Source organism: Anoplopoma fimbria, chromosome 9 (genome assembly GCF_027596085.1).
Source record: "Anoplopoma fimbria isolate UVic2021 breed Golden Eagle Sablefish chromosome 9, Afim_UVic_2022, whole genome shotgun sequence".
Taxonomy (NCBI): Eukaryota; Metazoa; Chordata; class Actinopteri; order Perciformes; family Anoplopomatidae; genus Anoplopoma; species Anoplopoma fimbria.
Window position 1 is genome coordinate 25,287,945 of NC_072457.1, and position 13,156 is coordinate 25,301,100.

At 39.6% G+C, this 13,156-nt stretch overlaps 1 protein-coding gene across 2 annotated transcripts in view; it reads left to right on the forward strand.

The window, feature by feature from the left end:
* Positions 1 to 718: 718 nt before the first annotated feature.
* The window catches only part of LOC129095993 (calcium uptake protein 3, mitochondrial-like), a 29,368-nt gene continuing 16,930 nt past the window's right edge, over positions 719 to 13,156 (forward strand). The window contains exons 1-6 of one of the 2 annotated variants that reach the window (XM_054604623.1): positions 719 to 982; positions 5,508 to 5,655; positions 6,871 to 6,902; positions 8,051 to 8,129; positions 11,827 to 11,874; positions 13,040 to 13,122. In XM_054604623.1, coding sequence (XP_054460598.1) covers positions 719 to 982; positions 5,508 to 5,655; positions 6,871 to 6,902; positions 8,051 to 8,129; positions 11,827 to 11,874; positions 13,040 to 13,122 — 654 coding nt within the window. The remainder of the gene's footprint in view (positions 983 to 5,507; positions 5,656 to 6,870; positions 6,903 to 8,050; positions 8,130 to 11,826; positions 11,875 to 13,039; positions 13,123 to 13,156) is intronic. The other variant, XM_054604624.1, reaches the window with a different exon arrangement.

Genomic DNA, 13,156 nt, shown 5'->3' on the forward strand with positions numbered 1-13,156 from the left:
GCCATACTTGTTATTTTGCTATATACGCAGAACGCCTGAATATTCAATGCACAAGTTTTATAGGCCACTTATAAAAGGGTAAACCATTTAAAATATGATCTCCAGTCGCTGAATTACATTACATTACATTACATTACAGTCATTTAGCAGACGCTTTTATCCAAAGCGACTTACAGGAAGTGTATTCAACATAGGTATTCTAGAGAACTACTAGTCACCAGAAGTCATAAGTGCATCTCCTTTCTTAAACAAGCATCTCAAAGCATAAACCAGAGCAAAAGTATAGTGCAGAGGCAGATTACTACGAAAACAATAATTGCAACAGACTAATCCGAATATAGTAAGTGCTACAAACTACTACGAATAGGATAAGTGCAGTAAACAAATTACACTTTAGACGTGATGTATCAACATTGAAGTCATTTTATCATCAGTTGTATGTGACTGAATTAAATGCATAGTCTCAAGGCAGTTTATTGGTTAAATTCTAAATTTATGTCAACTGGGTAAATTGAGTTCACTGTTTATCTTCAACTAATTCTGGTTTATAATTGACCTCGGTTCAAACTAATCACTCACTCTCACTCAGTGAAGCATCAAATCCTCTCCACTCTGTGTGGGACTTTGCACATCCGCACATCTCGCGATAGTTTCCTGCAGCTCGCAAAGTTATTATTACCGTGCAGCAGCACCGCGGAGGGCAGCAGCAGCAGCAGCAATGGCCGCTTTCCGCAAAGTGGCAGCGCTGGCCGGCAAGCTCAACCTCTGGTCGGCGGCGAGATCCGAGCTGCTCGGTGGTCAGATGGCCGGAGGAGGAAGGGCTCGGAGGGGTCTGGCTGTCGGGGTGTGTCTCGCAACGGGAGGCGCCGTGGCGGTGTACTTCTACAGCGACATGTCGAGCTGCAGAGGCAGGAGGAGGATGGGGAGGCACAGCATCAACGGGCTGCTGCCTGCCATCCCCAGCGTTGAAGCCAAGGAGAAGGTCGGATGTTCATGCAATGTGATTTATAACGTTGTAACAAACAAGGCAGAATATATGTGTTGGGAGAACTGTGCAGTAAAAACGAGAGATTAGACCCACATCAGCCCAGCTAGACGGGCCTACTTGTGTTTCCTTTCCCATGGTGTGGTTGGCAGTTTTTCATGTTTTCCTCTCGGGGGAATAAACTGTGTCATTCCTTCCCAGCACGCCCAGTGGGAACAGTTTACGCACTGTTTGGCTCCAGAGCGAGGTGCGCACGCAGAGTGGCAGGAACGGCGCTCTCCACTCCAGCTGGTGCTGAAATGACAGCAGGTCAAGGATTACATTACATTACATTACATTACAGTCATTTAGCAGACGCTTTTATCCAAAGCGACTTACAATCAGTAGTATATTACATATCATTCACCCATTCACACACTGATGACAGGCTACCATGCAAGGTGCCACCATCAGACTCTAACTAACATTCATGCAACATCCAGTCCACCGATGGCAAGCCTTCGGGAGCAAGGATGATGCTGTCAGCCAGTCATCTGTGTTAGTGGACTTCTCACAGAAACATTGTTCATTCAAGAGTAACACTTTAAAATAAGGTACATAAATCCCTGAGTAGCTGCTAGTTCCTAAAAGGACTAATTATTGAATCACTAAATTTAGTTATTACAGTAGTTTAATGTTAAAAGTTACTTGAACAGATGAAAAACAAACCAGTTTCCAGTGGTGGAAAAAACTGTGGTGTTTCCACAAACTGTAAAAAAAAAAAACATAACAAGTTTCGTTTTTAATTTTCTACTTTTAACAGCCAAATTAATCAAAAGTTTAAATCAAATATTACAATTACACCGTATGCAGAAGGGAGCTGTTCTGAAGTTTATATTATTATGTATATTATATTATTGTGTTATTAATATTACATTAACTGATTACATTAACGTGTAAATATGTTTTTAATATATATGAGAATCTTAGACATAAAATAGTGCCAGTGCAGTCGACATATAGGGTTAAAGTATAACACATAGAAAATACAGAATAAAATACTACTTTGGACACTGTTTATTCACTATTTTTTTGGCTAAGAATACACTTGGATTTATTTGTGTTTTTGTCATTAGTTATTTCAAGTTAAAGATGATATAATTGTGACATAATTAATTGATTATATTTAAAGTGGTGCATCATATTTAGCTGGAAGGGAATCCTCCAGTAGATTGTTATTGAAACAACACAGAGACAACATAATACTCATTATATTCAGAGCACACTTACATCAATAATCAAATACATATGTCATGAAGACTATTAACATAACAATGAGACCAGATGCTATTTGTTGATATATGTATCAGCTGCTTAATGATCAGTAGTGATGTCCCAATCAAGATATTTTGGGCCCAGTTCTGATCCAAGTCCTTTGATATTGGGTGTCTGCATAGTACATCAAAGATACATCGTCTAATATGATGCCTTTATTTACCTGTATGACCAATGTTAATTAAATATGTATCTGGCACATTGAAATAACAACTTCTTCCTGTAGGCCTACCGAAATAAACTGAAACCCGTGTTTATTGGATGGTAGTAAATCAATCTAAAACTTATGGCAAAAAAATGAATCAATAATGTAAAGTATCTGCAGACTGTATGTGTAAGGGTAGGTCTTCTAAACTGCCAGGGGTAAAATAGTTGCCTGTTAGGACACTGGAATAAAGAAGGGGTAACCTAGAGACTACAAGAAGACCGACAGGATACCTGACTAGAAACAAGAGTGGGTCAGTTGAGGCTCCAGAGACCTTAATTTGGGGGACTTACTAGCAAGATCCGCTTGCTCTGGAGAACAGAAGCATGAGATGGACAGGACCAAACTTAGCTTAGGTTTTCCAAAACCTCAGAAAAGAATCATGTCTGGATTCTGAATCAATGCCTTACAGGGACTTGATGTCTGAATTTGGTGATTGGTACTCTGGACACTTGAGAATTGTATAAGGAGACAATGGCTCCACCCAGGGAGAAAATTAGCACCTGCCACCTGCAGGGTAACTGTTGGCTGTGGAAGGTCAAAGTGCAGGCCCCCTGTCACCATGGCAGAGATGTTATCATTTGTTAAGCAATTTAATTTCAATAAGATATATATATTCCATATTCCTGGAACCACTGACTCAGTTTTTACAATTCTAATGCGATCTACCTAGATTTTAGAGGTGGCAAAAATTTGCCAGTAATAATGTTCAGTGACCTGCCAGTGGGCAAAGAAAAAAACTTGTTTTTAGACCCTGGATTGACTAGAGTGATGATGGTGCTTCAGCGTGGCTGGGCTCAGCCCATAAACGTTTTTTAAGAAGTGAACATAGTCACGTTGACGTCATCCATTGGTTTGTGGACTGCCATTTTGAAGCCTCCGGTTGGCATTTTGACCGTTGCCATCTTGGTTTCTTTGCAACCAGTAGTGACTAGAGAGATTGGAGTTAAGTACAACTAAACGATGAATAAGACATTCTTAGGCGACCGTAATATTACAATTAACTTTTAATAACTGAAAACACACTGCGAAATGGTTAAAGTTGAAGAACGAAAACACAAGCAACTCCCAGACCGCCATTCTAACAACATGTAAATCACAAGGTAGCCACTTCCTGAAGCATACCCTGCTTTATGGTCTTTTTTTTCTAAATGGGACCATAATTTACAAAATAAAATCATGCTGTATAGAAGAAGACTTCAAACTAGAGATTGAGACCATAAACTCATGTTTACCATGTTTGCTGAGGTAATAAATCAAGTGAGAAGTAGTGTCAATCAGACTTCTTTTTGCAAACATAAGAGGCGCGCCCTGGTGGCCAGTAGAGATAATGCAAATTTAAGGCACTCCCGCATTTGCATTTCAGACCCGGATGTTGCTGCCTAGCTCAGATGGATATAGGACCTGTTTGGAATGTTTTGGCAGCTCAACATATGGAAAGCCAAGCAGCTTGGATATCATTAGTCCTGGAGGCACAGACTCAGAGTGAAGCAGGAGCTGAAGAAACAGCAACACACTGCTGGTGAATCTTGTATTACAACAGAGAAAACTGCTACTTGCTATTTGTATTAGTAGGATGCTAAGCAATTAAGAAATGGAGCTGTCAAACAGTGTTCAACATTTCTGACATCAGAGCTGGGACCTTAGCTGGCTAGATTGGACTTTGATTTGACCGAAGTGAAATAATTAAACTTGATCCTAGGAGGGAACACGGGCGGGTAAGGACAGTTTAGCTCTGGGAAAACTGATGAAATGTAGTAAAAGCTGCAGCTGAGAATTGAGAACACTGGTTTGCCTGAGGGGGAAACACCTGGAGCATCTGCTATGCAGTCTGGAGAACAAGACTAGCAGACAGGAACAGGTTCAGTTGTTGCTGTGAGAAATTATAACTACAGAAGGACACAGTGTACCACACTGTCATTTCAAAACACTGCCATTTAATCATTTTTATAATTATCTTTCCCCCCAATTCATCATTATTTGTGCATTACTTTTGTGCAGCATGGCATGTGAACCTAGCTGCCTTTGCAGAACTTTGTAAACTTCATTCATTAGTGAGAGCCAAGGCCATGGGCGTCCGTGCTCATACACTTGATTACAGTGCATTCCCATGAAGCCGAGGACTCATCTCCTATTCATGCCTTCAAAAGCCCCCTCGGTGAAGGCAGCATCAAAGCTTTATGAATGGATCTGTGTGCTCATTAGCATGTTAGCTGAGCTGAGCAGGAACCTTGGTGCGCCGGGCCCTGCGGCCAAACAGGTTTAAATTTGGAAACCTCTCTGCTAATTACACAGCTTCATGCAGCACAATCTGTTGGCGTAGCATCCCTCCTACGCTGCAGCTAATCAAGTTGAAGCCCTGACTCCTCACAGAGAGAGGTAGAGAGAGAGAGAAAGCGAGAGAGAGAAAGAGAGAGGGATGCTAATCAAGTAGAAAGTAGTGACAAAGTATTTGTGTGTGTGTGTGTGTGTGTGTGTGTGTGTGTGTGTGTGTGTGTGTGTGTGTGTGTGTGTGTGTGTGTGTGTGTGTGTGTGTGTGTTATTGTACTGCGCCAGAGGTGCTGACTGTTTATAATCTCAGAGAGCTAAATGGAGAGAGTCGTTGCCAAGAGTAGATGGATCTCCTCATTATAGAGGTTCAAACGCAGTGAAGAGGCACGTACAGTTTATATTCTGCTGTCTGTGTGAGAGACGTAAGACTTTTCTCTTCACAGATGGGAAGTCACATTCAAACTATAGTCATTGGGGCACATTAACACCTATCTCCGTGTGGATAATTTAAACCTGCTGGTTAATAGTAAAAATGTGTTTTTATATGTATTATTATTATGGCCTACACAGCAGAAACTATGATGTTCATTTTGCCAGTAATGTATTTGTGCAAACTCTTTTCTCTTTTGATTAAAACAATAATCTAAGAATAATAAAACATACAAAATATAACAGCATTTTAAGAGGGCAACACAGTTAACGGGAGTATTATTTTGTTTTTTTTGTCTGCAGGCACGTCCGTTTGACTTTGAGGACGGAGACGTGTACATGTCGTCCCACGAGCATCGCTTCCGCATGTTCAGCTCGGTGGAGTATGAAGGGCAGTTCTACATGACTCCACAGAACTTCATCGAGTCGGTCACCATGGGAGAACCCAGAAGTATGTTTGCTGCTCTTTTATTGTGTGGAGACCACGCTTTCCTGGCCCAAATTATCTTTAAACGTCAGAAAATGTCTCAAGAGTGTTACTTTGTGAGAAAATACATTCTCTAATTGCATCCAAGCCATTTCACTTTGACGTAGTTATACAGTTATTTTTATGACCTTGGTCCCATTTACCTAAACATACATTCTCTAATTGCATCCAAGCCATTTTTTACCTAAAAGATTATCTTGTGTTTACTGATTATTTGTGTTGGTTTGATCCATATTAAAGTCTGTATATATCGTCTATATTTCTGTAGTATTTGTTAAAACCTTTATTTTGTTGTAAATGTTATTTTAATAATTAGTTTGTAGATGGCCATTTCTGATCTAAAATGTATTTCCCAATGCGGATGTCCCAATACGGATCTCAGTGTACTATCTATTTTTTTTATCGAATCCAAGTTTTAAAACACTTTACTGTGTTTTAAGCACGTCCTTGCTGTTTCTGTCATCCTGCTGCCAGTGGTAACAGATTAGTCCCGGCCAGTCAGCCTCAAAGCAGATGGCTTTACAGCTATTGTTTAGTCTGTGGTTAATGTTAGTCAGACACACACATACACAGACACACTTGACTTCTCCACATTCCAGTTGCTCGCATTTACCTGTTCCCTTAACCAGTAAATATCTAAACCAGACGCTTGACTTATTTTTTACTTTATGACAACTGGTTTCAAAATGCCCCTACAAGTTAAGGTTATCCCAAACACCAAAATAGCAATTCCGTCTTTCAGCTGGTATGCGATTGTATTGCGTGCAAACTGTGCACCTGTATGTGTGTGTGTTTACATCAGCCCTGGCTCAGTGACATACGATACAGCCGCACATACCCTCTCAGCAGCCGACATCCTCTAATGCTCCCTTTGAAGTTGAATTAGATGAACTTTGTTGTATAAAACAGAACAAAAGTAGTATGTGCTTTTACGGGGACATTCCACGTACTACAAAGACGAGCGCGGGGCACTTTAGACGGTACAAATGGGCCTGTGATGATGACAGTGTATATACAGTGAGTGTGTCTGTGTGTGTTGGCGTGTGTGTTTGTGTGACTGTACTGGGCACATTAAGACCCATTTCTAGATCATACAGATGCTATCTGACCAAGCCCACCCAAACTCTCTTCTCCTCTTTCCCTTCTTCTTCTCTCCTCTTTTGTCTGGTTCCCTGGCAGACAAGAGGCCCTGGAGGTCCCTGGCCAAACAGGTGGGAGACACACTCTTAATGCTTCTTTCTTCTGCTGTTGCATGTTACATCTGTTGCAGACTCTGTAAAGTTAAAATCCTGATTTTGCTAGGATTTTTTGAGTTTTATTTAATGTAAAGGTTCTACATGTACAGTTCATTATCAGTTTAATTGTCACTATATGTAAATATTTCTTTTTTTAGTGGCCTCCACACTGCAATTTACTTATTTGATAAATAGAGAAAGACAGTCAACATTTTTGAGAAGACAGGATGTAAAGTTAGACTTTACAGAGCCATCCAGGTGTTGACAGTGGATCCAGAGCACACTTTTTGAACACAACATTTTTTGTTAGAATAAAACATACTTTTATATGAATGTACAACCTCTGAAACACTCATTTGGCAAAAGGTCAGGTGCCATAATAATGTGACTTTGTTTGTTTGTCAGTGGTGCTGACTGTAGTCAAATGTACTAATGGTGTGTTAAGGTTTTGCCATTGGCTTTATAAATACAGGAAATCAGAGTTATCATTATTTATCAGAGTGAAATCATAAAACAATCTTTAAGGTAACCTGTGGAGGTTTCTTGTTAACAAACAGTTATGTTTACATTCTGTGTTTTTTTTACCAAAGGTATCATGTTTATCAGCTGATGAGGTGCAACAAACTAGTTCCATCTATTTCCTTTCTCAGAAAACATTGTTACATATTTTAAAACCTGCATGCTTTTACATCGATGTTGTCTTCTTATTCCCCACCTTTTCTCCACTTTTTTTTATCAGTAGAAATTGTTTTCATGCATGCAGTACACATTTTACTACTACTCTCTGCAGTACTACAGAGGTTACCAACTTACAAGCAATGGAAGTGTACAGCTCATGTTGTGTTAAAAAAAGAAATAGAAATTGGCAATCCACATATAACTTCCTATATTTTCAAAACACTCTTTTCACTTGATTGAAGGAAAATAACTTGTACATTCAATACTAGAATAAATGTCAAGATGGATAGTTTTGTTGTGAATCCTTTCCCTCTTTCAATGGCATGATCCCCTCCCTCACTCTGTTTCTGTCTCTGTGAATCTCATGGTTTGTATGAAGGCGAAGGTCTGTGGTTGGATGATAAATGTCAGGCAACTCACTTGTAAATTGTGTGTTTTTGTGCCAGGAACTGGAGAAGATTTTGTCAGAAACTCCCCCAGTATGGAGAGGATCCTCCAAACTGTTTCGCAACCTGAGAGAACGAGGTCAGAGAGAACACACACACACACACACACACACACACACACACACACACACACACACACACACACACACACACACACACACACACACACACACACACACACACACACACACACACACACACACACACTCACACACAAAACAGGAGCAAAGGCACCTTGAGTACATGTGCACTCACTCTCACCCACACCCACACCTACACACACACACACCTAAACATCACTAATGTAATTGTTATCAGAGTAGTCAGATAATAACAAGGTCAGTGAATGTTGGTGGATTAGGATTTGGCTATTACAGTTTAATATACTTTCTTCACTATCATTTACACTATCCTGCAGCTTTTTAGTGCAGGAATACCAGGTTTTACCTGCTGATGTGTGACTAAATAGTGCTTTTGAGCATGTGTGTGTGTGTGTGTGTGTGTGTGTGTGTGTGTGTGTGTGTGTGTGTGTGTGTGTGTGTGTGTGTGTGTGTGTGTCACTGTAGGTGTCTCTAATCCGGGGTTGGAGTCATGCTGTCCTTTATTACAGCCAAACAACCTGCGGAAAAAACTAAAAATAAACCTCTCTCCTCTCCTCTCCTCTCCTACTGATTGCATATTGGAAAAGAACAAATTATACAGCACCAAAGACAGAGAGAGAGAGAGAGAGAGGAAGAGAGAGAGAAGCTCCCCCTAATTAATGCGTTTGCATCAGCGTGTTACAGAGGAACCACACAGTCTGTGAGTGATTCCCCATAGAGATAATATAACACACTCACACTGGGAGATGCTAAATATAACATTCCCTCTCTTCCTCTACCATGATAATGCTTTACACCTTACTAATGTGTATGAGCGTGTCTTACATTTACACTTCAGGAACCAGTATCCAGGTGCTTGCCCTCATTCGAATTTATTATTTAATCAGATAAATGGAGAGAGAAAACACAGAGATAAATAACTGAGAGGAAATGAAAAAAAAATACATGGAGAAGGAGGAAAGGGAGCAGAAAAAAGGAAGAGGACAAAAAAGAGAAACGAGCAGTGAGGGAGTGAAAAAAAGACATGTAAAAGTGGAGTCGGGAGACGAAGAGAAACTGAAGAAGTAGTACAAAGTAGAGGGATAAATGAAAGAGCTCAGAGAAGAAGAAAAAAAGGGAAAGTCTGTAAACCTATCCTGAGTTTTAATGGCAAGAGGAAGACAGTAATATTCTGTGCGTGTCTATTCAAATTGCTAGTGGCATACTGCCAAGACCACACACACACCGCCATTATTCAAAGATACCTCTCTATACATATTAGTTTTTATTACTGCTAAACAACTTGTTTGTTCATTCACACATTCATTCAGTTCAAATTTCTTACAATGATGTCCCTTGTATAAGTTATGTGAATAAGCTGTGTATAAATGTATGTTTATATTATATATTGCTGTGTGTGTGTCTGTGTGTGTGTCTTTGTGTCTGTGTGTGTGATGTCAGGACATGCTCTCTTCATGCCATAATGAGCGAGGACAGTTAAAATCCTTGGGATGGCTTTGGATTTCTGAGAATGACAGAGCTATGCGTCAGACATAGGAATGCTGTTGTTTATGTGTGTGTGTGTGTGTGTGTGTGTGTGTGTGTGTGTGTGTGTGTGTGTGTGTGTGTGTGTGTGTGTGTGTGTGTGTGTGTGTGTGTGTGTGTGTGTGTGTGTGTGTATGAGTGTGTGTGCTGTACAATATGTCAGTGTTGGTTGGCTGCGTGTTACACAGTGACCTGGCACAGTGCTTTGATTTAGAAACATTCAATGTATTCAGCACCGTGGTGAGTTCACGGTTATGTGATTATTAATGTATAGTAGCATGCTGGCTATTTACATGACATGACAGATTACAGCTCATAAATGTAAATCCATGTTATGAGCTGTCATTCATATTGCTTGCTTTATGAACATACTTTACACAGTATAATTAGTTCATGTGTTCATGTAGTTGAAGCATTATTTATAACTGGAACAATCCCATTTATCTTCTTAAAGACCTTTATCTTAGTCAGCAACAGTTATTGACATGGGCCGTAAAGGCCATTGAGACATTGTACGTGATTATTGGCTTATATTGTAAAAATAAACCTGACTTTTCTATATTTTAGATACTATCATCATATCAACTTGTGGCTAACGTGTTTACAAAATGCAAGTCCAAAACGTATTTGCATTTTAGCTCTTGTTTGCTCCAGCAACCAAAGGAAAAATATCCTTTTGTTTTTTAAATACTTGCTTGATCCCTTACTCTCTTCACCCACTATTGTTTAAACTTTGTGGCCTTTTACATTGAGCAGGCAGTTGAGTGAATTTGGAAGATAGAACAGTCTGCTGTACGTGGGGAGAGGGTTCAAGATATCAGGACTGATGTGGTCCTGCTAATTAACATGATGGGGAGACTGTGGTGTTGATTCTCACTGGGATCAGATTTACCAACAACACTTACATATTGCAAGGAATGATATGGTTTACCCTTGACGTCAATTGATCTTTAAGCATCTTTTAAGCCCTCTGACCAGTTAAAACGCATAAGAAAGATAATCTAAGGTACCTGCGGATTGGCAGTGAATAATTTGATTTCAGTAATCATAACTCAATGCTCCTGTTCTAAGGATGTTCATGCATAATAGTGAGTTCCTGCAGAAAACTTCTGTCTAACTTCTTAGGTTATTGGGAATATAAAGAAAGGTACTGTCAAGATCAACCTTTTATTTCACTGTGCATCAGATTTATTAGCACCTTTTTTAGACTAAAATAACATTTTAAAATGCACAACTCTTGAACATTCTAGAAAATAAAAATAAATTGAAGATACATTTGCAAATAGCAAAGTAGTAGTACCAAGCTAAATTCATTTTTATTTAGACTGATCATTGACCTTGAGTGATAATTACTACCTGGTAACCCATGTTTTTATCCAGCAGCATGTCACCAAAAGGATGTGAGAATAAACACGCAGAATGAATTTTAGAAACCTGAGTAGTTTCAGAGTGTATCTCCTGCTCTCAGGCTACACAGGGAAACGAGAATTCAGTTCCAAACCAGCTGCTCTACACAAAGCAGCCGGGCATCAGGAAAACACAAGGCTCACATTGGTGCTTTAACTGGTGTCATGTTCACCTACATGCAAATACACACACACACATACACACACACATACATACATGGGAAAGCAGTCTCCCGTAACACTCAAGCGAGTCACCCTGAACTATCTGAACGATCAGACAGAAAGCGAAAAAGAGGGAGAGAGAGATGGGATGGAGCTACAAAGATTCCTAAATGGGCCTGAGGCAAGAAAGGATCACCTCCTAAAACATTTTTCACTTGCTTATCCAAACACAGACACATACACACGCACACACCCCTACCAACCTGTGTCTTTACTTTGGACACTCGGGGTGTAGAAAAAGAAACGGTGTGTGGCCAAATGTCTGTTGGCAGCTCAGCTCCAGAAGACCCATTTTAAGATGCTATCTTCATGAAAGGAAGGATTATGTGTGTTAGTGTGTGTGTGTGTGTGTGTGTGTGTGTGTGTGTGTGTGTGTGTGTGTGTGTGTGTGTGTGTGTGTGTGTGTGTGTGTGTGTCAGGAGGCCTATGGTCGTGAACATCTGTAAACATTGTGTGTGTGTGTGTGTGTGTGTGTTGAATGTGACCTTTTCTTTAACTCTCTCTGTCTTGGTCTCATTACTAGGCATCATCTCATACACAGAGTACCTGTTCCTGCTCTGCATCCTGACAAGTGAGTCAGTTCAGTCTCTCTACACATCCTCCTTCACTTCATCTCATCCTTTACTTCCTTATTCTATCCTTCTCTCACTTTATTGTAGCAGTATACTGTGCTTATTTTAGGAACTTAGCTTTTCTTACGTAAGGTTTATGATATGAACTATACTCAGGCCCACCCAGGACTTAACAAGAGGCCATTATGACACAAAACTGGTGGATTTCCCCTTCCCCCCTGAGGTGGGAAAGAAATTGAGAGAGTGAAGAGGAAAAAAAATACCTATAACTATAACCTTTCAAAACTTGAATATAGACAGGAATGTGAGGCTTATTTAAAAAAAAAAAAAAAAAAAACTGCTTCACTTATTGCACTCTGAGAACATCAATGTGCTGCACTGTATACTGATACTTTATTGCATTGTATGGGATATTTCAACATTACACATTCAAAATTGTTGAATATTTTCACTTTTCTTCCCCTCAAAATCTGATATGTAAGTATTTTTCTCCTCTGTAAATGATCAAGAAACCAAACAGTGTCATGTTCAATATTGTTATCATTTTTAAGGGGTTGTTTTGCACAATCAGAGCAAACTTTAATCATTAATCTGGGAAGGATGTGTGTTAGCGCTGATTTAATTTAATCAATGTTAATTTAAAATTCTGTCGGAAAGAAAAACAAAAATCACTGTCATTTTCTCACAAGTAATCATAATAACTGTTATTGATAAATTAAATTCAGTTTCAGACCAGTCATGTGCGCTTTGTACCTGCTTGAGTTTCAATAACAAAATCAAATTAACATGTGTGGTATCTTGGACTTTCTTGCTAGGGTTGAAGGACCAGCAAATAGAAACACTTCTTTTTTGATCAAATATGTCTTTTTATTTTCTGTAGCAAATATGCATTCTGGTATTTCTAGAATAAAGACATAAAGTGACCCAAGCTTTTATTTGATTTGGTAGATCAACAGCTATACCTGGTCAGGTAGGGGTGGTATAGAAAAATGTAAATGTAATGTATAAATGTAATTTATCCACCTGCCCCATCTCCCTCCTGTCTAGTCTATGCCATTCTTCCCATGCTATTTTTGAATTTAGAATTGCCTTTAATACACACACAAACACACACACACATACATGCGCATACTCACCCTATGTGCTCTCCTCTCTGCTCTCCAGAGCCCCATGCTGGCTTCAAGATTGCTTTCAATATGTTTGATGCAGACGGCAACCAGATGGTGGACAAGAGGGAGTTCTTGGTGGTGAGTCTCTGACACTGAGAGAAAATCCATCCCA